The 27,797-nt window shown below is 46.4% G+C and overlaps 1 protein-coding gene across 5 annotated transcripts in view; it reads right to left on the bottom strand.

Moving 5' to 3' along the window:
* Nucleotides 1–24,494, bottom strand: part of PARP6 (poly(ADP-ribose) polymerase family member 6) — a 53,214-nt gene extending 28,720 nt beyond the window's left edge. For 3 of the 5 annotated variants that reach the window (XM_079953293.1, XM_079953295.1, XM_079953296.1), the window contains exons 1-6: nt 24,107–24,493; nt 12,341–12,586; nt 7,898–7,975; nt 7,207–7,301; nt 5,311–5,371; nt 3,514–3,604 (exon numbers count right to left, since the gene is read on the bottom strand). In XM_079953293.1, coding sequence (XP_079809419.1) covers nt 3,514–3,604; nt 5,311–5,371; nt 7,207–7,301; nt 7,898–7,975; nt 12,341–12,343 — 328 coding nt within the window. In that variant the 5' untranslated portion in view covers nt 12,344–12,586; nt 24,107–24,493. Of the gene's footprint in view, nt 1–3,513; nt 3,605–5,310; nt 5,372–7,206; nt 7,302–7,897; nt 7,976–12,340; nt 12,587–24,106 lie in introns of all 5 variants that reach the window. The other 2 variants (XR_013833047.1, XM_079953294.1) reach the window with 2 other exon arrangements.
* Between the last annotated feature and the right edge of the window lie 3,303 nt (nt 24,495–27,797).

The following is a 27,797-nucleotide window of genomic DNA, read 5'->3' as shown; positions in this document are numbered from 1 at the left end:
CTTACCTAGGTTGCGCAGAGGCAGGTTCCGACGAGATTTCGGCAAGATCTTATGTGATTCTGATAAGACCTCATGAGATCTCACCAGAAATCAATGTCTTTAAAAAAATTTTTTTACAAACAATTGTCAAACAACCAAAATAAAAAGAGAATTCCATAAATTCCCTTGGACTTCCCTCCTCCACTTTGTGGGTCCTTGTGTTAACTTTTTTCCTCTTGCATCTTCTCCGTTAATCCAAATCTATTACATCTCCATTACAACCATAAGTATCATTCCAATCCTCCTAATAATTTAAATTGTTTACAGTGACTTTTAAGGTAAATTATACATTTTCCTCAATCCTTAAAAAAAATTTGGTCTTCCTGGTTTCTGATTCTTCCGGTCATTTTTGCCATTTTGGCATAATCCATCAGTTTAATCTGCCATTATCCTCTGGTAGGGACTATGTCTTCTTTCCACCTCTGGGCTGGTAACATCCAAGCAGCAGTGGTCACATACGTAAACAGTCTTTTCTGATCCGTTGGTATTTCGGCACCCAGAATTCAATGTAAATGATGCTTCACCCCATCTTATGGGTGGGCCGGCCCTGGTGAACTTTATCAGTCTAGCAGTACAAACTGTATCCTTCCATCTCCCTTCAGTAGCAAGTACTTCTTTGTACGGTGCATAGTTAACACTATGGAATTTACAACTTCTATATTAACTCCTTAGTAGGAAACATGGAGAAAGAAAATGCCCACCCCCCTAAATTGGCTGGTACACCCCTCCCGGTTCTCTTATATGCGGATGACGCAGTTCTAATTTCCTTCTCCTGTGTAGGCCTAAGAAAACTTCTAAGATCTCTCACAGTTTATTGTAATGCTGAACAATTAACAATTAACTATAGCAAATCCAAGATTATGGTGTTCTCTAAAAAAAGAATGAGACACAAATGGAGAATCAGCCTATTGAACAGGTATCATCTTTTAAATACCTGGGTATATCCTTCCAGAAAAAGGGCTTGTGGTATTATCAGGTTAAAAATACTATTGCAAATGCCCAAAGATCTACCAAAGTTATTATAAGGTTTTTCTATGGAAAAGGGGGCCAATATATTCTGGCAGCCTCCCAGGTCTTTGCTGCAAAAATATTAACACAACTGACATATGGCTCTCAGATCTGCAGCTTCTCAAAACTTGCTCCCTTGGAATCATTCCAAACTAAGTTCTATCGCTGCCTGCTAGGGATCCCTTCTTGTGTGTCTAACATAGCTGTCCGCCTGGAGGTCAGACAAATCCCTGTTAGTGCTTGGATATGGATTCTGAAGATCCATTATTGGTTAAAATTTATCTTAACCCTACTGGATTCCTACCAATCCAAATGGAAAGCTATACTGCATGAAAAGCTAAGAGGCTTGGGGTTTTCCCCACAAGTCCTGATAGCTGTAGGTTATGAGAAAGCTAGAGCAATAATCCGCCAACGAATTTGGGATGTGGCACTGCAATGCCGAGATGAATAAACACCCAGCAATAAAAGATAATGGGAGAGGATTTACCCCAGCAAATTATTTGTCAAAATTAGAAATACCCAAATACAGACGGTCATTTACCCTTGCTAGATTCAACATGCTGCCATCTGCCTTATTGCAGGTCAGAATCAAGGGTAAACCATAAGTGGAACGAGTCTGCCCTTGCAGTTTGATGGAGGTAGAAACCGTCTCTCATGTCTTGTTACACTGCCGTTTCTACAGGGATATACGCTCGTGTCAGAGCTGCCCGAGGTCCCAGCTCACAAAGGACCAACGCCAGTCCGTTGTTATGTACAAAAGTCTTTATTGAAACGCAGTTTCGATTTCAAAGCCGCGGCATGCAGCCCTACGTCTTAAACCCTAGACCGCTGAAGCTCCGTCTGAATCTCCTCCCCCCAGACACCAGTTTAAGACTCTAGCCTTGCTCCACCTCTTCCTTTGCTCTTTCCTCCTCTGGGTCCGCCTGTCCGCTGGGGTCTTGCCCTTTCTAGACTCTTCTGACGCTGAGTCCCCTGAGTCTTCCCCCTCCCTCCGGTGGGCTTTAGGACCTGGTTCCCAATCCGGGTTACCTGCTGTGCCACGCGCCTGTACATTCGAACTTGGCGCGCGCGCCCAGCCGGCAACCTTCCTCCTGACCGTTACACTGCTCCTGTCACTGCTTCCCCCTTCGGAGAGGCTAGCTGGACCTGACCTCCCCTCCGTTCCCTCACTCTGCGATGGAGGCGTGGCCAGCCCTGATTCATCTTCTCTCCCTGCTGGAGGAGAAGCTGGTCCTGATACATGGGACTCTTCCCCCCCACTACGCTCTGGTGGAGGAGCTGGTCCTGATCTCTCGCTGCTGCTTTGGGAGTCCCCGCTGGCCCCTTGCTTCTGGTGTGTCCCCCCTGGGACCCCCCTTGCCCTGGCCGTCGGCGCCCCCCTCTGGGAATCTTCTGATTCGCTGGAGAAGCTCATGGAATCTCTCGGGCCACTCTCATACTCCCCTACGCTGCCCTCAGATTCTTCCCCTTTGCTCTCCATTTCCTCTCTCCCCTGTGCCTCTGCTCCTGAGCCCCTGACAGCTCGGCATTTATCACTCCTGTTATTCAAAAATCTCCAAATGGGTCCAAACTCCAATGTCTAAAACTCCTGGTAGAGGACAAGGATCAATAGATTACGCTAAGGGTGGCCAAATTCTGTGTGACTGCCATAAAACCTAGGGAACAAGCTGTGTGGTGTAGTGGTTAAGAGCGGTAGTCTCATAATCTGGGGAACCGGGTTCGGGTCTCCGCTCCTCCGCATGCAGCTGCTGGGTGACCTTGGGCTAGTCACACTTCTTTGAAGTCTCTCAGCCCCAATCACCTCACAGAGTGTTTGTTGTGGGGGAGGAAGGGAAAAGGAGAATGTTAGCCGCTTTGAGACTCCTTAAGGGGAGTGAAAGGCGGGATATCAAGTCCAAACTCTTCTTCTTCTACTACTACTACCAAAATGATTAAGGTTTTAAATGACAATTTTAGGTTATATTTTAGAGATCAAGATTTGATGTATATTTTTAACTGCTGTTATATCTGAATTGTCTCTGTTAAACCCAATTTCAATTCAATGTATTCCTGTTGTGTTTTATGATTTTTCTGATATTGTAGGTGAGCCGGAACTGGTGTGTGACCGTAATAATAAAATTCATTCAGTATGGAATTTGCTCCTACAAGAGCTAATGACAGCCACTAACTTGGATGGCTTTAAAAGGAGATTACACACTTTCATGGAGGATAAAGCTACCGGAGGCTACTGGCCACAATGACTAGTACTGCTGGAGAAAGGATGTATCTGAATACTAGTTGCCAGCAATCACTGGTGGGGACGGTTGCATTGTGCTCAGGTTTTGCTTGAGGTTTTGCTTGTGGGCATCCCATGGGCCTCTGGTTGGCCATTGTGAAAACAGGACGTTGGACTAGGTGAACCTTTAGACTGAGCCGGCAGGGCTATTCTTATGTTCTTCCTTGTTTACAGGCAAATGTGATACTCACCGGGGCCATCCAGGTACTGGGAAAGCGAGAACCGCAGTCGGAGGACAATGGGCTCGGTCCGAAGGACCTTCCAGGCTGTTGCCACCTCTTCCTGCAATGAGAAGCAGAGCATCCTCATTAGTCAGGGCTGTGACTATGGAAGAGGGGAAGGACCAAGGGCTCAAAGTGGAAGTCAGAAAAATACAAGGAAGCAAAAGACTGCAGTGGATCATGGCACTGGATCGGGAGACATTTTCCTCCCTTTCTCATATTCCTAATATTCAGGGCTCTCCAGTGAAGTTTTTTTGCTGGAGATTTGGAACAGACAGAACAAGGAAGTAGTTCTTCACATGGTACACAGTTGACCTATGGCAGGCATCCCCAAACTTGGCCCTCCAGATGTTTTGGGAATACAACTCCCATCATCCCTGACCACTGGTCCTGTTAGCTAGGGATAATGGGAGTTGTAGTCCAAAAACATCTGGAGGGCCGAGTTTGGGGGTGCCTGATCTATGGAATTCACTGTGACAGGCATGCGCTGGTGGACGAAGGTGGGGGGGGGTCCACCCCGGGTGAAATTGCGGCCACCCACATCCCCGCCCCTGGGATGCTTGGCACTCACTGCACACACCCCGGGACGCACGCAGCTCGACACACACCCCTTGACACGCGCCACACCCCCTGCGGGCAGCACACCACGCCCCCTGGGATGTGCGCCATGCCCCCGGATGTACGCCACTCCCAGTGCCAGAGCAGGTAGCTTCACCACTGCAGGGATGGCTGCTGTTTTAGATCGCTTTAATTGGGAATTAGACAAGGGAATAAGACTATCATTAGTTGCCAGACTCATGCATTACAGTGGTACCTCGGGTTAAGTACTTAATTCGTTCTGGAGGTCCGTTCTTAACCTGAAACTGTTCTTAACCTGAAGCACCACTTTAGCTAATGGGGCCTCCCACTGCTGCCGTGCCACCAGAGCACGTTTTCTGTTCTCATCCTGAAGCAAAGTTCTTAACCTGAAGCACTATTTCTGGGTTAGCGGAGTCTGTAACCTGAAGCGTCTGTAACCTGAAGCGTATGTAACCCGAGGTACCACTGTATATGGGTACTGGATGCCAAGGAGAAACTATAAGGATCATTGCTTTTAAGCCTTTCTTTGTGGGCTTCCCAGATGTATGTGTTCTGATGTCTCTGCTCTGCCTCCATAGCTGCAGGCAGCCATGCTTCTGAATACTAGTTGCTTGAAACTCCGGGAGGAGAAGCTGCTCTTGTGTTTGAACTCTGCTTGTGGTCTTCCCACAGGCACCTGGTTGGCCATCGTGAGAACAGGATGCTGGACTAGATGGGCCCCTGGCTTGATCCAGCAGGACTATTCTCTCCCCCACCCCTAAAATGTATATGCTACTTGATTGTAAAAATAAAATAGAAACAGAACCTCAATGCGATTTACAAAGAGGATAAAACAATAAAATCATCAGTGAAAGCAACTCTTTAAAACACTTTTTTAAAAAGAACAGAATCAGCAATAAACTAAAAACAGATTAAAACATGCATCAACAGTCTAGGTGTCAATGGATCGACTCCAAGTCTGAACTCTAGCTGTCCAACCCATTGCACCATAAAAAATGCAAAGGCCAAGTGTGAGAATTTCCTGTTGCTAATCCAGGAGGAATCAACCTTCCTGACAGTGTCAGAGTTGGGGGAATCTTTCAAGCTTCTTGGGTCTGCAGATATCTGGAAAGTGGGGAGTGCATTTAAGCATGTGTGTAGCCTCTTTCTGCCCACTGCACCCCCATGTGACTGTGTCCCGAAACTTACATCTAGAAAGCCGATATTTATATGCAGGTCAATATCCACGTCGTCAATGGTCCCATATTCGCTGAGGAGGAAAGCAGGAGCATTAGGGAAAGACCAGTGTGAGAAAAAGCAGGAGGGAGAAGAGCAAAAGGCTGGGGCACATGGAGCTAGCTGATGGCAAGGAAAGTAACCCAGAAGCTGCTCCTCTGTTGATCTGCAGAGCTTTCTACCCCCCTGCCCTTCTTAATCCAAACCTGGAGTTAAATTTGTGCCAGCTACTCTAGGTGTCAATGCAAGCACTGTTGTTTGTTGCACTTACATTCCACCATGTGGCTCCGTGGGACCCTTGCCATGGCTCAGGCTGTTTTCCTGACTATTAAAAACCATCTCAGTGTTACGCAGACTCCCAATCCCTGAACAGCAAGGAACTTGGGGGTGCAGTGTTTGGTTCCCTTTGAATGAAATCTACTGGAGTCAGGCAGCTATTGCGGTATTTGCATTTGTCTACAAAGATACAGGTTGGGCATAGATGGAGGTTACAGCTTAAACTGGGTAGTCTAACACAGGATAAGGTACCTTCCTGTCTTCCTGTTGGTTAAACCAGTTTGGTAGATTCTTTACAATAAAGAATCATAGGGCCAGAAAGAATCTGGAAGGGACCTCCAGCCCAACCCCAAGTCTACAACTCCAGGACTGGAATTGAGTTTAAAAAAACCTCTTTGCACATCAAGATCCATCCATAGACTCAGATCCTAAGGTCCATAGTTGTGTAGAAGGACCTTGCGCCTTTCATAGTTAATAATGCATTTCCCTACCCTAAAGAATCGAATACTGATGATCTCCAGGGGGCTCAGGACACCTCTCCAGCTTCTAATAATATTTCCAGTGTCTTATTTTTATTGCATCCACTTAAAAATTTGAACACAGGTGTCAGGCGGCAGAGGAACCAACCCACAATGCAGGTTGCCAGGAACGGATAAGAGAAGGGAAAGTCCTTAGCATCTGCTTTTTGTTCAATATTCACAGAGAGAGGTTTAAGAATAATAATAATAAAATTTATTTATACCCCGCCCTCCCCAGCCAAGACCAGGCTCAGGGCAGTTAACACCCGATATAAAAACAATTGATTGAAATACAACTTAAAAACAAGATTATAATACAACATTAAAATGTTAAAACATCATTAAAAGCAACCTCATTTCAGTGGAAACTCAAATCAAAAACTTTTGGGGGGATGAAAAGTCTTCACCAAGGCTAATTATCCAGACTGGTCCTACATGGGCCAGAAAAAAAAACAGGGAAGCCCCCAAATAGGAGTTCCATCACAGAAGGAGAAAGGAAAAAAGAAAGAGGGGGAGGGAATCAAATTGATTCCATGCCAAAGGCCAGGTGGAACAACTCTGTCTTACAGGCCCTGCGGAAAGAAATCAGATCCTGCAGGGCCCTGGTCTCATGAGACAGAGCAGCCTCTTGGATAATGGTGTTGTCCCGAGTGAATCTCCACCCACCCCTGTCTCTTCCACTTCCTCATTCGTCAACAGCAGCACCCCTTCTATGGTTGCCGCTTAGGGCTATCTGTCTCTGAGTCCTTTGCTCTCCTACTTTTAAGGCTCGCTGGGCTCTGGGAGATGGAGGGTCTGGAATAAAGTGTCAGGCAGCTGCTCTGACTCTGCCTGCTCCTCCTCTCCCATTATTTCCCAACTTTTCTCCTCATCTTCCTCTGAGCTGTGACCTCCCTCAAACCCCTGTTGTAATTCTGAACTGTCTTCTCCTCTGAAAGGGTCAGGCTGGGGAGGTGGTCTCCACCATTCCTCCTCTGCTTAGTCCCTGACTTCAGGTCCTTGATGAGACCCTCATAGCAAGACAGGTCCAGCTTTGGGGTCCTGAGTTAGTGCCAACCTGGACCACAGAACTCACCGGACAGACACAGAATTCTCACTGTACAGTTCCTTCACGGCCTCGATGTCAGCATCCAACTGCGGGTGACGGTACAGGTCCGCCGCACAGGTCCCCTGCAGAAAACCAGCACAGGGGGTATATATTCAGAGACAGTGAATGAGTGAAGCATGAAATCCTCTGAGAAACCAAGCCTGATGAGGAATGGTCGAAGGAGTCGGGATAGGTTTAGCCTGGAGAAGAGAAGACCTTGAGAGGTGATACGCTCACCATCTCCAAATATCCAAAGGGCTGCCGCATGGAAAATGGAAGAGCTTTCTGCTTCTCCAGGACCCAAACCAATGAATTCGAATGGCAAGAAATGGGTTTCTGACTAAAAGTTAGTGCCTAGGAACGTGGCAGACCCTTGGAAGCTTTTATGCAGAGGTTGGGTGGCCATGGGTCAGGGGTTGCAGGGTTGGACTAGATGGAAACCCTCCCAACTTGACAGTTCTATGAGTCTATGAGCAAAATTGAGGGTCTCGGCCAGATATCATATGTGGCTGCCTGTAGGATTGTGGGCTTTGACAAGCGCCCAGCAGTGTGGACCCATGAGAGGAAGCCTGTACATCCTTGTTGCTTGCTCTGAAGCTCCACAGGAAATTGTACAGAATCCTGCAGCCATTCACTGATACCCACACTGATACCCCTCCACAAGCCCCGGGAGCCTCACCTGTACTCCATACAAGAACTCCTCCGACTCATTTTCTCCATCAGAATCATCATCAGTCCAGTACTGACCTTTGATGTCCTAAAGCCAAGAAAAGTGCCAGATGAGAAAGAGTGAGGATTCTGCAAATATAATGTTTTCACAATGGCACATTTTGAATCACATCTGATGCTTCACCCAATATTCCAGGATTCTTTTAAGCTTCCTTTTTCTATTATTATTATTATTATTATTATTATTATTATTATTATTATTTTCCGTTCCTCATACATGAAGATCCTGAGGATGTGTCTTTATGAATGGAGTGGCATTTATTTCCTCCTGTTTGCTTTCAACTCTGTGTTCCTCTCCTCTCTCATGTTGCTTCTTTTGAATTTTACACTGTAAGCTCCTTAAGGAAGGGACCTGTCTCCTTCTGATTACTGTTCAAAGTGCTGGCAGCACATTGATGGCATATACGATATGATCATCATTCCTCCTATTTCCAGCGTTCGGGTGGTGAGTGGAAATTCTTACGTGGCCAAAATGGCACTGCCCGCCCCCAAGAGGGAGGCAACAGCAGGTTAGATGGAACCCAAAGGTTGCGGAAATGCAAAACACCTTTAGGGGAGGAAAACTCTAAGGGCGGATCTCGAAAATATCCCAGGATGCTCAAGGGCTGTGAAATGTTGACTGACTGCTGTGGTGGCAAATGGAAAGCCAAGAATTCACACAGGTGTTATAAGAATTTTAAGGTCTTATATATATATATATAATAAATGTACCAAGCAAACACATACAAATATGTAAACCACATGTCTGAAACCCACAGAAAAGCCCTGAAACCATTTTCTCTCTCCCAAAATGACCTCAAATATTTCTCTGCAAGGTCGAAGGAAATGGTAAATCTTCCCATTGTCTCTTCCACAAATTCTGTCTTAAGGCCACATTTAAGATATGAATAGGATGTGAGCCTGTGACCTGTGACCTGGATTCAGGAGTTGAGTAGTTATCATAACAAAAGAGTGGTCAGGATGCTCAGGTAATCCAATCAAGTAACCTAGCAGACAGGAGGAAAAAACCAATGCACTCAGATTTCTGTTGTACAGTCATACCTTGAGATGAATACGCTTCGGGTTAGGCAAATTCGGGTTGCGCTCTGCGACGACCCAGAAGTAACGGAGCGCGTTACTTCCGGGGTTTGCTGCGCGCGCATGCGCAGACCATCAAAATGACATCACGCGCAGTCACGCAGACGCGCGAATACGGGTTACGATCGCTTCGGGCTGCGAACGGGGCTCTGGAACGGATCCCGTTCGCATCCCGAGGTACCACTGTAGTCCGCCCCTATGTATGTATGATGCATCTGGGGGTGGTCTTGGACCAAGGTGGGCAATTTAAAATGTCTATATAAGGGCTTGTGGGGAGGGGAGTACCCTGTTGCAACAGCTTTAATAAAAATCAGGCTTACTAGCTGCTTTGCTTCTCAATATTCTCTAGTTGGTCTCTGTTATTTTCACCTACCGATAGAGAACCTACAAAAGGACTCTTGTGTTCCCCATAAGGGAAAAGGAGCAGTTTTTTTCTCATAACACAGACACCTCCCTCAGCATTCATTTACCGGTAGCCATTTCATGCAGGATTTAACTCGAACAACTCATTTTAAACTAAAGAGGAATTTGTGAAATCGAACATGATTAAGTGGGCACAAAATGTGGGTCAAAATATGGATTATGAATTACGGGGAAAGTTGTGGAAAAAGATATGAATTTTACGGCATGTTATGTGATAAAAGAAAACAGGATGAAACTGGCCCACAGATGATATTCGACACCAACCAGATTGGTGACTATGTCTAAAAAAGAAAAAGGTATATGTTGGAAGTTGAATGAAACTGAGGGATCTTTTATTCACATGTGGTGGTCCTGTAAAATAATGAAGGAATATTGGGAAACTATATATGATGAATTTAAAAAGATACTGTAATGGTTATAAGGGGTTGCTCGTGCGTAAGTTACCGCCACTCCTGGCTAGGTAGCCTGGTTAAACCTGTCCTGGCTGACAGCCCTTCACTCTGTGGCTGTTCAGTCGCTAGCAGAATCCGCCAGTGGGCGTTTTTTGAACCTCTTCCAGCAAAGAAGTTGTTTGACGCCAAGTCTCCTCCTACTCTCCCTGCGTGGAAGTCTTCTGCGCAGGGAGGGAGTGGGCAGCGGAGTGCCCGTGCTCTCCCCACTGGTTTCTGTCGAAGAGTCTTGGAGCCTCTTCTCCGAATCCCCCATCTGCCCCCCTTCTCTACTGGTGTTGCGCTGATTTCCTTCCCCAGCCGATGAGCTCCCTCTCTCCCTGCTGGGCCCCTCTCCAGCATCACTTGAGAGCCTTGCCTCCACCTCTGGCTCCGATGTCAGTTCCCTGACAGATACTTTTAAAAACTTTCCCCCAAACACCTGAGATTTTCCTCTTGGGGATGGTAGCAATGGAGGTCCCCCCAAAACAGAAGTTTATTACTATACGTGACTGCCGCCGCTAGAACCTTATGGGCACAAAGGTGGAGAACAAGTCTAATACCCACTCAGGAAGAATGGCAGTGTAAAATGTTTGAATACACTGAACTGGCTGGTCTGACGAACAGGATAAGATAAAACAAAGATAAGGAATACAGTGGAACCTCTGTTTTCAAATGTAATCCGTTCCGGAAGTCCATTTGACTTCTGAAATGTTTGAAAACTGAGGATCAAAGGGCTGTCAGCAAGTTCAATGGGGGAAATTGCAAAACATGGGGAAAATTGCGAGGCTCATTCGAAAATGGAAGCATTCACTTCCGGATTTTCGGCATTCGTAACGTTCAGCAGCTGAGATGTTCAAAAACCGAGGTTCCACTATATAAGGAGGAAAGGATAATGCTTACTGAATATTTTAAGAACTGGTATAGACAAATACATAGGTTAACACAGTGCTTTTTTCTAGGGGGACGCAGGGGTATGCAATACCCCTAAATATTTTGTGAATCTAAGTTTGGCCTCATTGAGGGGCAGTATTTCAATATGAGTAGGAAAATGAGAGAAACCCTAAACATTTTTTTAGGAAAAAAAGGACTGGGTTAGCGGGTCTTGAGTAAATCCAGCAAAGCTGAAATAGATAAGAGTATTTAATAGATGACAAATTGGATGATTAAAAAGATGTGGATTACATGGAGTAGAAAAGCAAAGGAACCGGGAAAAGGGTGGAAGGGAAGTCATTAATAATAATAATAATAATTTATATCCCGCCCTCCCCAGCCGAAGCCGCGCTCAGAGCAGCTAACAACAATAAAAGTAACACAGCATTCTAAAATCAATTCATTTTAAAATCAATTCAAAAAATAATAATAAAATACATGCTGTATTTGGTAGAAAGTTGTAAATGGGACAGGGGAGGGGAGGGGGGGTTAAATGTGCTCTCTGTTCCTGTTTTTGAAAATTGCAAATATATAAAAAAATATTTTAAAAATAAAGCAGTCTTCTATCACTTTAACAGTTACAGCTTCCCCCCAATAATCCTGGAAACTGTAGTTTGTTAGCGGTGCTAAGAGTTGTTGGGAGACCTCTCAGAGAGAGAGTTCCCAGCATCCTTAACAAACTACAGCTCCCAGAATTCTTTGGGGAAAGCCATGACTGCCAAAGTGGTATAAAAATTCTTTGACTGCATGGCGTGGATTGGCCATACAAACACCTAGGATGGAGAGATTGGGTTACACTGCCGCATTCATTGCAAGTCCCACCCATTCACTCCTTTTCCAATGTTCAGGCATGACTGCAGTTGCTTATACACTCAGAAAGTCAGCACTACCTAACAAGAGGGGAGCCTAAGGCTTGCAGATAAATGTAGACACACAACCACACATACAAACATGCGCTTAAGGGGTTTTTAAAACTCATTAAGAGGTTTGCAAATGGTTTGAAATAAAAATAAAAGAAACAAATAAGCATTAAAATAAGGTGGTGGCTGTCTAGATTAATACAGCTAAAGCAAAACCATGATGTGATCCCTTTTTGGAGAAAAAGGTGGGATACAATGAATAAAATATTGCACTTGGTCCACCTATTCTGCATTTCATTTTTCCACTTAATAACTGACCTTTGTTTCCAAGAATGTACACTACACACTTATAAAGCACATTTCTTTCCCCAAAGAATCCTGGAAACCATAGTTTACAACCCCCAGAACCCTGAACAAACTTCAGTTCCCAGGATCCTCTGGGGGAAGCCATGTGCTTTCAATGTACGGTGTGTATGGAGCCCACTGTCAAAACCTCCAACCCATCTCTTATTTTTGCAATTTAACCAGGCAACTTTCACTCCTTCCTCTTCTCCTCCAACACACGCAGAACATCCCTTCCCAAGCGAAGTCAGCTTTGCCATCCGTGGTCCAGCAGTCGCTCGACCCCCACACACCACCGCAAACCCGTCCTGCGAGCCTCATCCTGCTTACCATTTGCTTTGTGGTTCACAGGCACTCTTTCCACAGGGCTAGGCCTCTCCTCTCCATGCCACCAGCCAGCCTGGGAGCTGCGAGACAGACATCCAGGCGGTGTTACGGCCTTCAGCAGGGAGAGTCAGCCTGGGGAGTATGTTCTTCCGTCACCCTGGCAACCAAGTCACTGTCCTCGAGAAAAGCTGAGAGCGATGAGGCTGACGTCAGTGCCGTGCAGAGGCCTCCTCATTGGCCGTCGGAGAACTGAAAAGGGGAAATCCAAGACAGTTTGGGTGTTTACATTGAAACCTATAGTAAATACAGAGTACAAGACAGCAGGGACCTATGAGGTCTCCTTCTTCCAGGATGTAGCACCCTTCCATGGCTGCCCACCTGCATACAGCCCAAACAGCTCCTGCTGCAATAAAAATCAGCATGCACATGCATGCACGCACGCACACACACACACACACACACACACACCTTGATCTCAAGTGCACAACCGTTTTTGCAGCATTAATAATGAGGCTTTGATGCCTAGCCCTTTTCAGGTGTGTGGAATTGTGCTCTGCACTGTCCTCTGCCGGTTATCCTTAACATTTTCAGAAGGAAGCTGGAAATGTCTAAGGGGTGTGCCATCGAAGGCTTTACATATGCATAGCTCTATGCAAGGGCCAGCCCTTCCATTAGGCAGAAAGAGCCGGCTGCCTCAGGCAGCTGATCTTCTGTGTCATGGAAGGGCAGTAAATTGTTAGTTACCTGTCAGGGAACTGCCATCGGAGACAGAGGTGGAGGGAAGGCTCCAGAGCGATGCCGGAGAGGGTCCCAGCAGGGAGAGAGGCAGCCCAGCTGCTGGGGAAGGAAATCAACGTAACACCAGGAGAGAAGGGGGGCAGATGGGGGAATCGGAGAAAAGGCTCCAGGACTCTTCAACGGAGACTAGTGGGGAGAGCACAGGTACTCCGCTGCCCACACCCTCCCTGCGCAGAAGACTTCCGCGCAGGGAGAGTAGGAGGAGACTTGGCGTCAAAGAACTTTTTTGCTGGAAGAAGTTTAAGAAACGCCCACTGACGGATTCTGCCAGCGACTGAGACAGCCACGCAGTGAAGGGCTGTCCAGACAGAAAGGGTTCAACCAGGCAACCAAGCCAAGAGTGGCGGCAACTTACACATGAGCAACCCCCTAGAACCATTACATTACCCTAGTGACTTGTGTGTTGGGGCAGCACTGCTCTCCTGACAGCAGCCTTGCTGCAGCTTGGCTGCGCAGGGGGAGGTCGGGGCTGCCCAGGCACAGCCAGCGCTCTCACTGGTGCACCCCCATAACCCTGATCTCACTGCTGCCCTGCCCCGTCCACACCCAGGTCGGCCACAGAGGTTGGTGCCCCCCACTTGCTGTTGGAGCACAGCTTGCATCAGCCCCTGCCAACATTGCCCATCATCAGGGATCCAGCAAACAACAGCGATAAGTGAGGAGCAGGAGCCAGGATAACTGCAGAGCAGCTAAAACTTTTGCGACAGTCTTCCCACTTTGCTTTGCTACTGCTCCCCTATGAAGGGAGATGCTGGACTATCCCTGGAAGATGCTGGTCCCACCCACCACTGATTCACAACAGCTGGCCTTGACTCCAGACTTCTAGGTGGGGTGGGGAGATTAAAGGGGGTGAAATGTTTGTTCAATGTGAATGATTTTGTGTGTCTGTGTGTACACCATATTTTTCGCTCTATAGGACGCACCGGACCATAGGAGGGGGAGAACAGGGGGAAAAAATTCTCCCCCTCTCTGCTCAGCACCCCTTCAGTGAAGCGGCAGGAGAAAAGGAGCCCCTTCCATTTCTCCTCCCGCTTCGCTGAAGGGGCGCTGCACAGAGAGGGAAAACTGTGCAGCGCCTCTCCAGTGAAGCGAAGCCTGGAGAGCAAGAGGGATCAGTGTGCACTGACCCCTCTCGCTCTCCAGGCTTCAGGCGGCTATCCGCAAGCCTTCGGAGCACAGCGGGAACTCCTGCTGCGCTCCGAAGGCTTGCGGATAGCCGCCTGAAGCCCCCAGAGCGCAGCGGGCGTTCCCTGCACTCCAGGGGCTTCAGGCGGCTTCAGCAAAAGCAACGCGAAGTCTCCAGAGCGCGGGGGGAGCTCTCCCTCTGCGTTTCAGAGGCTTCGCATTGCTATCGCTGAAGCCAAGGAGCCTGCATTCGCTCCATAGGACGCACACACATTTCCCCTTCATTTTTGGAGGGGGAAAAGTGCATCCTATAGAGCGAAAAATACAGTATATATATATCATTTTATATATATCATTTTAATACATCACACACACAAAATAAATATAGAAGTAAAGAAATATCCATCACCTCCTAGCAACTGAAAAGGGGGGGAGAAAATAACAACAACAATAATACATTAAATAGTTCTCACAATACATTTAACATAAAAATGATTTTTTTCTATATAACTGATGTGAATGATTTTGGAGGAGGGTGGGGGGTTTGAGGTTTTGTTTGTTTGCTAATGAGTGGTCCAAGTATTGCTTTGCTTATTATTTGACTATTGTTAATGTCATTTGCTATTATTTATATGGCTGGTATGCTACCTTTGTTTTCCATGAATGTTATGTTATATGAAACATATTATATGATTCCCTCCTTTCCCCTCCATGATTTTATGCACAGCATATTTTTCTTTGCTGTAAGTCGCTTGGAGACCTTTGGGCAACAAGCAACTAATAAGTTTAATAAATATTAATAAAACAGGAAGACTCTGGTGAGTACCATGTTGGCTGTCCCTGAGCTACCTGCAGCGCCAGAGCCAAAAGTGGGCAAAACAATGGGTGTCTCTTACAGCAGTCATAGAACTGTTGAGGGTCCCCAGGGTCATCTAATTCAACCCCCTTCAATGCAGGAATCTCAACCCACAGTTCCCCATCCAATCTGAAACCATACTGAACCATGCGTAGCTTTGGAAATGTGGTAGCAGTTTCAATATTGCCCACCACACAAAGTCGGAGGTTTCTAGTCCCCCCACCCCCAATATCTCCATTTTCCATCCCAGTCAGCAGGATCACTGGAAGAAGCAGTAGAGAGGGGCAGGAGGCCAGTGGTACGTGTGGAGCATGCTGAGGACCAAACAGAGAGACACAGAGATCCACATTTGGCCCTTGGGTCTGAGGTTCCCCCCCCCACACACACACACACATGTGGGATGTAAACACAGGAGCAGTCAATGACAACATTCCTAGAGTGTACATGTTAGAACATGGGGAGGGATGTCTGTCCAGCAAGCAGGTAAACTTCCTGGGGACAGACTTCCTCCACATGTGACCAGAGGTGGGTTTGGCCTCACCTGTGCAGGTAATGATAAAAGCACAGGGCAGGCAGCCATTCTCTCTCTTGCCTCTCTCTCATCTTCATCTTCTGAAGGAGCAACATGCCCTCTTGTCTCTCAGCCAAGAGAGGACAGTACTATCTTCCTATAAGATAGATTCTAAGTGTATGTAACCTTTTTAAAGCTGTATGCCTTCTGGGATCATATTGTGAACAGAACGTGAGTAAACTCTTTTATACTTTTATAAAGACTGTGTCGTGTCTTGTATTTTAAGAGGGAACAAAAGGGGAAATTACCAGAGTAATTATTATAGAGGTTCTAGCGAACCTGTGCAAGCGTTACCGTTGCGAACTTAAAGGGGAATGTCATAAACTCTGCTGATATTTTGGGAACTTGTTAGCACAAGTTGGATAAGGATATAATTAGTCAATATATCCTCTCCTGCACCCCAGAACATTCCCACAACACACACACCTGCTTTAAAGATACTCAGGTGCACAGACACCCACAGTGGACAAAACTACAAATAATGGCTCCATCATCACAGCAGCAGTGGTGGCACTGCCAGCTCCTCCCATGGGCTATGTTTCAGCCTGTCAACACAGACAGAATACAGTGGTACCTCAGGTTACAGATGCTTCAGGTTACAGACTCCGCTAACCCAGAAATATTACCTCGGGTTAAGGACTGTGCTTTAGGATGAGAACAGAAATCGTGCTCTGGCGGTGCGGCAGCAGTGGGAGGCCCCATTAGCTAAAGTGGTGCTTCAAGGTTAATAACAGTTTCAGGTTCAGAATGAACCTCCAGAATGAATTAAGTACTTAACCCGAAGTACCACTGTATGTTTCTTTGGGGTTTGGCATGAGATCACCAAGGCATTCCTTCTTCTCACTGCTCAGCCCCTGGACGATGGTTTATTGCACTCAGCATCCAGCGTGACAACATCTTTAAAATGTTGTCCCACGGGTGCACAATCCTGATGTTCTATCATCTGGACTCATTTTATTTATTTGTTTACTTGCTTATTTGCCTGCAGAAACTTATCAGTCACACAAGTGATCATGAGTCTGAAACAAGCTGAACATGGCCGAGGGAGGGAGCACTGGCGGAGGAAGAGGCATGCGGGGGGGAGCGCACTGCCCCCGGCAGCACGATCCCAATGGGGTGCCATCGCAGCTGCCCCCCCACCCACGCTGGGTGGCGTGCCACACCCCCAGGACACACACTACACCCCTATGGGTGGCACACTATGCCCCCGGGACACACACCAGCCTGCTCTCTGCATGAAGCTCCGCCACTGGGATGGAGGAGGAATTCTGTTCTGTTATCATTAAAGGCAAACTTCATTAATTTGTACCTCCTGAAACAATGTGCAACTGAAAAACACTTGTCTTTTAATATTTGCACAACAGCAACAGAATCTCTCAGTTCTCTTTTCCAAGTCCAAGTTCAGATGTTCAGCTAAGCAATGTGTTAAAATATGCATAATACTAGGGTCAAGCGTGCATAGAAATGCATATAATAAAAAACAGATGGAAATGTATTAGATATGGGGAAAGGGAGTTGCAAAAACATGTATTTTAGGCAGAATAGCACACCAACATTTGTGTATAAGGAAAAAATCACGATAAAGTGCTGGTGAATTTTCACAAGGACTTTAAAGAGATAATAATCTGCAAATGTGTGGAATCAAATTTAAGACAGGAAAAAATGAGAAACTGTGTGAAACGGAAATTGTTGGATTCAACCATCTCTATTGTGGCTTCACCGTCATTATCCTCATTATTATATAATAAACAACCACATCAGTTAACCCTTTCTTTCACACCCAAGTCAATGTGCATAGTACTCCAATCTAGTCAAGCTATTTTGGCACCAGAGGCAGAAAATCCCTTCTCTCTGGCAGTAAAAGCACAATGGTAAACATGGTGACCAACCATTTGCTGTCCTTTCATGACCTTCATTCTGCCTAATGGCAGGGCCAGCCGTGCTTCCTTCGGCACTTTGTCTCATGCAAAGTGCTTTACGGTCACTGTAATTCTCTCTAATCCTTACCAACTCCCTTTAGAGAAAGGCCATTAATATTCCAGTTTGCCTGATGAGCAACTGAGGTTAAGAGAGAGAGGCACTTACAACAATAAGTTCATGGCTCAACAAGCATAAAAGCCAAATTCGCAGGCAATTTTTAGCCACTTCATAAACATTTGCTCAGCAATCTTCCCTTGCTTTAGTTAATGTGCATTAGAACAGTTCACAAGTTAATCTTTTTCCACTTTCAAATGTCATCACAGCTTCTCCAGCTTGTAGAGAAGACATTCCTTCACCAGCCTAGCTGGATATTGGCCCAATCTGCCCTGCAAATGGATTTGGATGTGTTCCTACCATGATGGGGACAGGCTGAGCATGTGAAATCCACCTTTTTGCATTACCCCACAATTTTCTAACAAAACTGACAAGGCTGGAGGAAATGCTGCCTATTTGCCCTCTTAGGTATCTGACATAGCCAGGAGAAAACTTGTCTGTTTCATCCATTTGTATGGTTGCTGTTGCTGTTGTGTTTTTGTTCAAACAGACGTGGTACATACAGTAATATTAAAAATACAACAATTAAGTGAAATGGAAAAGGTTTCACTGAAGGCCTGTCAGAGGGGACAATGAAGGAAAAGGCCTTGAACGTGATATTTGAGTCAGCGTAAAAAAAGGAAGAATCAGGTATGGGGGCCATGATGTGCTGGTTCAGTGGCCCAAAAGAGACATTGTGCTACAGGGAGTTGGGTGGCTTCCAACAAAATATTAAAATACAGTAGTCCATCAAACATTAAAAGCTTCCCTAAAAAGGGCTGCCTTCAGATGACTTCTAAAAGTCTGGTAAGTTGTTCTCTTTGACATCTGGTGGGAGGGCGTTCCACAGGGCAGGCACCACTACCGAGAAGACCCTCTGCCTGGTTCCCTGTAGCTTGGCTTCTTGCAGTGAGGGAACCGCCAGAAGGCCCTCAGTGCTGGACCTCAGTGTCCAAGCAGAACGATGAGGGCGGAGACACTCCTTCAGATAGGACAAATAGATTCAATCAGGGACTTTGTAATTTGTAGTTTTGTCTCTTAGCCAGCATTTATCCTTTGAGATATCCTCTACTTCAGCATAAGTACACTGTAAAGGAGCTACTGCTGGGTTTTTGATGACCCAAGTGCTAGCCAATCAGTACTATGCACAGACAACTTCTGCAAGACAACAGAACCAATTTCCCCTAAACTCAATCCTGGACAGGGAATTTTACATGGTGAATACACTTCCCCCATGGAGCAACTACTCGAACATACTCCTGCTTCTTCACCATCAAATCTGTCTGGTTTCCTTAAATGGCAATCATCTTGCACTTCTCTAATCTGCACTAACCTGGCTGCATCTAGAGTTCTATATCCAGTTCTGGGTCCTGCATTTTAAGAAAGATGTTGACAATCTGAAGCATGTCCAGAGAAAGGCAACCACCACCACGGTGAGAAGTCTAGAAATCATGTCGTATGAGGAAAAGTTGAAAGAGGTGGGTATGTTTTGCTTGGGGAAGATTAAAGACAGGCATGAATGATAGCTGTTTAAAAATATCTGAGGGGCTGCCATGCAAGATGTGGAGCAGGCTTGTTATCTGTTGCTCCAGAGGCCAGGACTAGAATGAACAAGTAGAAATTGTAGGGAAATACATTTTGTGTAAACATGAGAAGAAACCGCCTAATGGTAAGAGTTGTTTGACAGTGGAACAGGCAGTCCCAGGAGGGGTGGGCTCTCCTTTCCTGGAGATATTTCAACAGAAGCTGGGTGCCCATCTGCCAAGCAGATGGTTGGACTGTATGACCTTTCAGTTCCTCCAGGCCAGTGCTGAGGCACCTTGTTCTGTCTGCCTCAGCTGCGGGATTGCTGTCCATGGTCCTGAACCCTAGGCACTGAACTCTGAACCAGCATCTCTAACCATGCCCTGGAGTGCTGATTCCAGAATCCCAGACCTGCCTTTTGTCCATCTTGCATGGGCTTCTGCATTCAGGACAGCAGGCCCTGCGCTAAGCTGGGGATTGGACTAAGATGACTTCACTCCAAGATTCTTTATGTGCATATAAAGAATGAATGGGATGCGGGTGGCGCTGTGGGTAAAACCTCAGTGCCTAGGGCTTGCCGATTGCATGGTCGGCGGTTTGAATCCCCGCTGCGGGGTGAGCTCCTGTCTTTCAGTCCCAGCTCCTGCCCACCTAGCAGTTCGAAAGCACCCTTAAGTGCAAGTAGATAAATAGGATAAATAGGCTTTATAGCGGGAAGGTAAACGGCGTTCCGTGTGCTGCTCTGGTGCCGGTTCACCGGAGCAGCTTCGTCACGCTGGCCGCATGACCCGGAAGTGTCTGCGGACAGCGCTGGCTCCCGGCCTCTAGAGTGAGATGAGCGCACAACCCTAGAGTCTGTCAAGACTGGCCCGTACGAGCAGGGGTACCTTTACCTTTACCTAAAGTATGAACATATAATAGTTATGAACATGCATTCTAATTCTATAAATCACAGGTCTTGAGATACTGGAGACTTGACAATGCTTGTGGGAACCTGGGAATAGGGATGGGGGAGCAGTTCAATTCAGTTCACATTCAAAGGCAAACATACCTAATTCACACTTCCTGAAATAATACGCAAACCTAAACACAGCCATCCTTCAAAATCCATGCTTATCCAGATTTTGCAAAGCAGGCCTTCAGCCAAGGTGTGTGAATGGACATGCATATAAAGTTTGCATTAAAATGCATATATCAGGGGAAAGAACATTATATTAAGAGAAATTTCTCTGCAAAAATGCGTCTATTAGGGAAAACTGCATACAAAAAAGTGCATGTTGGAAATGCACTGAGATGCTGAAGAACTTCCATACAAACCCTTAAAAAGGAAGATTGCAGAGCAATGTGAATATGTGGTGAACTGAACTGAACATTGGAAAAATGGAGAGGAACTGGAATCAAACGATTCACCAGTTCCCACCTGGCAGGCCCATCTCCAGGGCTCTGCAGTGCCTTCGTCCTGTCCGTCCCCCTGCCCCCCATCACCATCAGTGCTGGTTTTCCGACAGCCTCTCTTACTGATCCTTCCTTTCCCACAGTGGCTAATTGGAGAGGCAGCAACATGGGTGCAATTAGGGACCCCAACTGACCAGAGGCCTCTTCTTGTGCCTTTTAAGAGCAGCATAATATGGGGAAAGCAGCAGGTGATGCTTTTCAGGGAATGGAGATCAAACATTTCATCGGCTGCCAATTAAGCTGCTGGAAAAGAAACAGATGGAATGATGGAGGTCGGGGGTGGGGAGTTCAAAAGGTCTCTCTGCTAGTGGGAAGGAAGAGGCAATCCTAACCTTACAAAGGAGGCGGGGAGCTGTGAATCATCACCGATCTGTTATTGACAGACACGAATGTGTGAATCAGCTCTTCCGTAATCTGCAGAGAGAAACATATGGGGCATGGTGGGAGAGTTTAAGCATTCTGGGAGAATTTGGGAGATCAGCTCTCAGCCTCTTCAACAAAGACTGGGAGTTTGAGCAATAACTTCCCAGTAACTTCAGGTGAATGCGTAAGGATGGTCCTACTTTAGAGAGGGCAGTCCTCTATTAGAAGGCGTCCTTTGTTTGAAGGGCTTCCCAGGCCAGGTGTTCTTTAAAGAGAAAGAATCGTAAGAAGGGAGAGCAGGAGGGACCTTAAAGTTGCCCATCAAAAGCAGTTCAGATTGAGCAGACATAACCAGGGTCACCTGCCCACATTCTTCACCCGCCATGGCAAAATACATTGTAATTCTATTCAGATCATAGCAATCGTTTCTGAATTTGCATCTCATCTCCACTGCATCTTAGCAATGCAAATGCAGATTTTATGCAGATCTGTATCCTCATTTGTCCTCTTCTGTGGTGATGTAAGAGTGGCAATGCATAAGTGTTTACTAGTATAAGAGGAACCTAGAATATTTTGCCTCCCCTTTTGAAAACTAGGCATGTCCTTTCCTCTCCCAGAATACAGCCTCACAGGGCCACCTCTGCAGAAGCCAAAGAAGTCAAAGGAACATCGCACACCAGAACAGCTTTAGGGTCAGACTAAGCAATATGCTAAATGCATTCATGTACTTTGATTTTTAATAAGAAGAAGAAGAAGAAGAAGAAGAAGCAGTCAAGATGTTCCTGCCCCAGTTGGAATCAGGACCATGGCTCAGTGTGAGAGGGAATTAATCCTTTCCTTCCCCTCCCCCACATGATGCTTTCCCCATGAAAATATCTTGCCCACCCCTCCCAAATTTGCTATTTGCTGCAGGAGGGAAGCTTCTATTGGCGCAAACACACTTTCCCTTCCAGGCAAATAGCAGCTTCCAAGTAGTGGCCTTTATCATGAAAAAACAGCACAGAGAATCCAGGGGGTCTTGAGGCTGCTTTTTCAGGGATTTTTTTTTTTTTTTTTAAGATACACCAGTCTGATTGTGTATTTAATACAGGGGTGGGCAACGTGAATCCTTATGGTCTCATGTGGGCCTTGGCCTAACTGCAATAGCTCAAGGTGCAGGTGATCAGTTTGGACCTCTGGCAAGCTGGTAGCTGGCTGGGTGGGGAGAAAAATCAAAAGCAGGTGGTGGTTGTGAAGTGGGTGGCATTAAAAGAAAGAGGGAGAGAAAAGGGTGCACATGCTCACTTTTGGTTCTCAAATTTTCGTTTTTCTGGTCTTAAATTTGCTTTGCCCCCCTGCAATTAAAGGGGGGGGCATATTCAACACTGTCTAACACTGTCTGTATATCCAGCGTTCTCTGTCTACTAGCACAAGATCCCATGTGCTGGTAGATGACAGAGTTCAAAGGGTATGCAAAAGCATCCATGCAACAGTTGCCCTAGCGGAAGCTTATTGCACAATTATTGGTTCCAGTTGCGCAATCTGTTGCGAAGCTACCTTTAGAAAGGGGAATTGCATATTCCCTTGTGCAATAACATTCTGCTGAGGCAAGAAGTTATTTGCTAAGTGACTTTAACACAGCGCTACCTTGGGTACAACTCAATGTCCGCATGAAAATTCATGTGTGGTTTTTTTTGTGTGTGAAATTATATATAAAAAGTTTTGTCTAGCATAAGCATTTTTGCAAGCAACTTCTGCCATATTAATAATGCACTCTTGTGTATCACTAATATGCACATGTTTGTAAGCAGTTTTAGGCTGGATAGCTGCACTGCAAAATTAGTCACCGGGCAAATTTCACAGGAGAGCTGCTTCAGTTCACAGCATTGGTTCGGGAAGTGTAAATTTGGGGAGTTCACATTGAAATGCAAGCAAGGCAGGTGTCTCCCCATTCCTGATTCTGTCTCTGCTGCTGGCTTCGGCCCTGCCCACCTCCAGCATGTGGCCCCTGACAGATTAGCCTCAAGGGAAAGTGGCTCTCAACAGAAAAATGGTTTCCTGCCTCTGGTTTTATATATTGACCAGTTTAGGGTCCATAGATAGTGGTCAGCAGAAAGAGGCAGACTGCTATGGGCCACAAATAGAGAAGGAAAAGAATCTAAAGGAGAATGAATGAAAACAGCACAGCCCGAGAGACTTCATTACACGAGGCAGGACCTCCCTTCATCCAAACTCAAGATCCCTACACAAGACTGATCAAGTTATTTCAGCACCTGAGTCAGAAAATCCCACAAGCGCCTCTGTCCCTGGCAGCAAAAATGCAATAAGAATAAATCAAGTAACTTAACTATTTTGTTCCCCTTTTATGGCTCCCAAGACCAGTGTGGCATGAGGCAGCTTGCCAAATTAGGGGTGGGCTGGGTGGGGTGCACCACCCTGGTGTGAAAAGGAAAACACAGAGTCCTAATTTTCCAAAACCTCATTTTTCAGTGGTTACTATAGCAGCATAGTCCCCATCCGTTAATTTTCTTTTAAAAAGTCAAAGTGGCCCTTCAAGTGATTTTGAGCTGTGCGTCCCAGCTTGGACAGACAGGGCCCTTGCCAAGAAGTGAGAGCAGGCCTGTCAGAGAGCCACCTGTTGACTGTCATGGAAGCCTTTGGCTCTGGAGTCTTGGCCTGGTTTATTTGTCACTCTGGGCTTTTCCATAGGGCAGGGGATTGCAGAAATCCCTAGCTCTAGACTCTGAAGCTCAAGTCTCCAGCAAAACACACACAGAAAGAGGGGGGAGGGAGGGAGGGAGGGAGGGAGAGTAAAGGCCTTCATCAACCCAGCCGAATTTGCTCAATGTGCACAAATGCGCAGCAATCAAACAGGCACAATCCTTGGCTCCGATCTTGCTCCCAACCCGGCTAGAGATAAACTGCCGCAACCTCTGGAAGAGCAGAAAGGGAAGGGGCCATGCACAGCTGGAGTTCGGGGTCCTCGCCTCCCGCCTTCTCTTCGGCATCTCTCGGCCTCGGTACCCACAAAAGGCAAATCCATGCAAACGTCCGTCCCCCGCGCCCCGTTCTCCATCATACTTACCTGCCTCCACTGCTACGGAAGGCCTGGCGAGACGGGGACCGGGATGCTCACGAGGCTGCTGGTGGCAGGCAGACGGGCATGGCGCAACGGAAGGGAAACCTGGACGGGAGATCAATGGCCAGCTTCTGCTGCACAAGGAGCCCGGCGAATTGCGTGCGCGCTAGAGAGAGCGGGGATCCAGCAGGGCAGAAAACAAAAGGCTCGTCGGCGGCTGCTGGCTTTGTTGCTCTCATAAAGGAGCTCTGTGGCCCCGATGCTTTTGCTCATGCTCAGTGCAGCTCCGGGATGCTGTCATGTGATGCTTCGCAGCGAGACGAAAAGGTTGGAGGGGGGGAGAGAGGGATGCCGGGGAAGAGCCAGGCAGCCAGGCGCCCGGGGGCGCGCAGGCGGGGGCGCCACCAGACGCGCGCTACCCATCCGAGGAGGCTGCTGCCGCCCATTTGCCAGCCTGGCACTGGCAGGCAGTGCCCCTACCTCCCCAACCAAGCCCTGGCTGCGTGTCTCGCACAAAGGAAGATAAGGGGGGCGCTTTTGCCTAAGGATTTGTTGTTATTATTAATTGCATTTATATATTGCCCTATACCCGGGAGTCTCAGGGCGGTTCACAGAATAAAAGCAAGATATAAAAGCATGAAATGTCTAATAAAAATAAAACAACAACCCAATAGCGCCCCCACACATACAAAATTCATTTTAAAAGGGCATAGGATGTAAATCGGATCAACCAAAGGCCTGGTTAAAAGGGAACAGTTTTTGCCTGGTGCCTAAAGGCATATAATGAAGGCGCCAGGCGAACTTCCCTAGGGAGAGCATTCCAGATGGGGAGCCACTGCAGAAAAGGTCCCGTTCTCATGTTGCTGTCCTTCAGACCTCTGGAGGAGGAGGCGCACGAAGGAGGGCCTCAGAAGATGATCTCAGGGTCCAGGTAGGTTCACATGGAAAGAGGCGCTCCTTGAGGTAAAGTGGTCCTGAGACGTTTAAGGCTTTTTAGGTCCACTTGAAACTTGTGAAAAACAGGCCATCCTTGGTTATCTTGGCAGTCCAGTTGCAATTAAGAAATCTGCTGAAAAGGGACACAGTCTTCCTTTCTGCACAATTCCACATGAATGTAGAAAAATAGGGGTGTTAGACTTTTGCTGCCGAACTCCCCAAGGCCCCATGATTGGTCAGAGATGAATGGATGGAGACAGGATGCAGTGAAAGCAAGGCAGATCTTCATTTTTCTGTTGTGACAGAGTTCCCTCCCCTCCTAGCAAGGAAGCAAGAGAAACCCAGAACCAAGAAGAAACATCTCTTTTAAGGGTTTGCATTTTGGCGTGGAGAAGGAGGACACCCCCTCTACAAACAGCCAGAAATTACATCACACCTAAGGTGAGGTTACTGTGGCTCAGGCAGGCCAAGGTGTGGTTTAGCAAGTTTCACATCGTTCCAGACACAGTTTACACAAAATATTAGCATTTGATAAGACAATCAGGATCCCTCAATGCAGAGCATCTGGGTAAATAATGACAATTCATAGAAAGGAGGTTCGTAGACATAGGAGAGGAATCCCTTCCGGCACTTCCCCTGACTGTTCTCAGACAAGGGAGATTAAGGAGGCAGAGGAAATATTTAGAGTCTTTTCAAGAGCTAAGGTGGCTTTTGGATTGCTCTCCTGTACTATTTTAGACATGTGGTTTATATACTTATGTATGTGTGTTTACCATGTGCAATGATCAACATTTATTCTATATCCCTATAACAGCTGGAAGGATGAGGTAGAAGTGGGAATCCTACATATTTATTTATTTACCTATTCCCCCCCACTCCTGCCCCTGCCTGAAGGCACAAGATGCATTGCTACCTTGCTGAAGCTAAGCAGGTCTGGTTCTGGTCAGTGCCGGGATGGGAGACTCCCTGGGAACTCACTTTACGCCACCTTGAGTTCCATGGTGGAAGGAAATGGGGATATAAATAAACCAGATGAATAAATAATTAATAAAGCTGGAAAGACTTTAAAATGTGGGGCGAGGAGGGATGGGGGAGAAACTGGATTCAGTTTGCACTTAAAAGCGAAGCTACATAATTCACACTTTTCAAAATAATATGCAGGCCAAAATGCAGCCATCTTTCAAAATGCACACATCTCCTCATTTTGTAACGCAGGCAAGTAACGGGTACAAAACATGTATATACTTGAGTAAAGTGTGCATCAAAATGCATATATTTTGCGAAAATAACATATAAAAATGGTTAGGAGAGAAAATTGCTTTGCACAGGTGTACAACTGGCAAAACCAAATGGAAAAACATGTATATTAGGAGAAATTTGCACAGACATGCTGATAAAAAAAAATCCTCATTAAAATTTAAGAAATTCATAAACTGAAGTAGAGCTAAACTTAACATTGGAAAAATGAGAAAGTTAGAGAAACCAAAATGGAGATTCCCCTGGTGGGGAAAAAGCGGAAAAAAATGAGTGGGGGAGACCAGCCAGATTTCCAGTGGCCAGTGACTTATGAATAAATGCTGCTGCTGTCGTGTTTTGGGCAGGAGCCAGGACAAAACCCTAATTTTGGTATGCTTTAATTGTTTAGAACATTTATTAAAACTCAAAGTAAGGCAAATCATCTACAAAACATTACACTGTTTGTTAATTTGCATTGTTTATTTTTATCATCAACTTTTAAATTCAACGTTCACCACACACTCAAAAGAGAAGGCAGGCGCATAAGGGGTCCGGGATCCATTTTGCAATTTACCCAGTTATGTCTACTGGCACCTCATAGTTAACATACACACAAAAGGCATTCAGTGTGACAGGGTGCACATCTGAGTGCAGCAATGCATTGGCTATATTTTTTGTCCCTTCTTGGGGAGATGCCAAAGTCATGCACTTCAACATTTACCTGTACATTGTATTCAGATTGTCCATGAGTTGCCTAAGCTTCCTTTAACTGGTGACCTCCCTCATTGTAACGGAGCCATATTGCCAGGTAGCTTCCGTGGAAGTGAGAAAAATCCCCTCTGCAATTAAATGCTTAGGAACTCATTCTTGCACAGTCAGGGAGAGAGAAAGTCTGTGCTGTCACCAGCCTCTCTGCGAATCCAAGAAATGATTCATTTCAGAAATGGACCTGTTTGTTTTCTTTATAAGGAGCTATGACAGGCTTCCAAACACAGCTTTTCCTCATCCCCCACATAGCAGTGGGGAGGCTGCTGAGTCGTGACAGGTCCTGGCCACCTGTCTAGAGAAAGGGATGTACCAGTGGAGCTGATCGGTGGAGCATCTGCTTTGTGGACCAGGTCCCAGGTTCAGTTTCAGACACCTCCAAGTAAGACTGGGAGTGCCCGCTGCCTGGAAGCATGGAGATCCATTGCCAGACAATACAGAGCTAGATGGACCAAGGGCCTGACTTTAGGGCTTAGTGGCAATCTGCCTACAGTATCTAGGAAGAACTTTGAGCAGATGGGGGCAGCTATGGCCTGCCAGGAATGCAGAGTTGGAGAACCTTTCCTGCAAGTAAAGGCTAAATCCTTTGGGAGATTTGAGTTTAGCTTCAGGGGAGCGGGGAGAGAGGGTTTGAGTTTGGCCTTCTAGATAATAATAATAATAATAATAATAATAATAATAATAATAATAATAATTTATTATTTACACCCCGCCCATCTGGCTGGGTTTCCCCAGCCACTCTGGGCAGCTTCCAACAGAA

Source organism: Podarcis cretensis (genome assembly GCF_951804945.1).
Source record: "Podarcis cretensis genome assembly, chromosome: 14".
NCBI lineage: Eukaryota > Metazoa > Chordata > Lepidosauria > Squamata > Lacertidae > Podarcis > Podarcis cretensis.
Note: the sequence above shows the minus strand (reverse complement) of the source record. Positions and strands in the feature narration are given on the sequence as shown.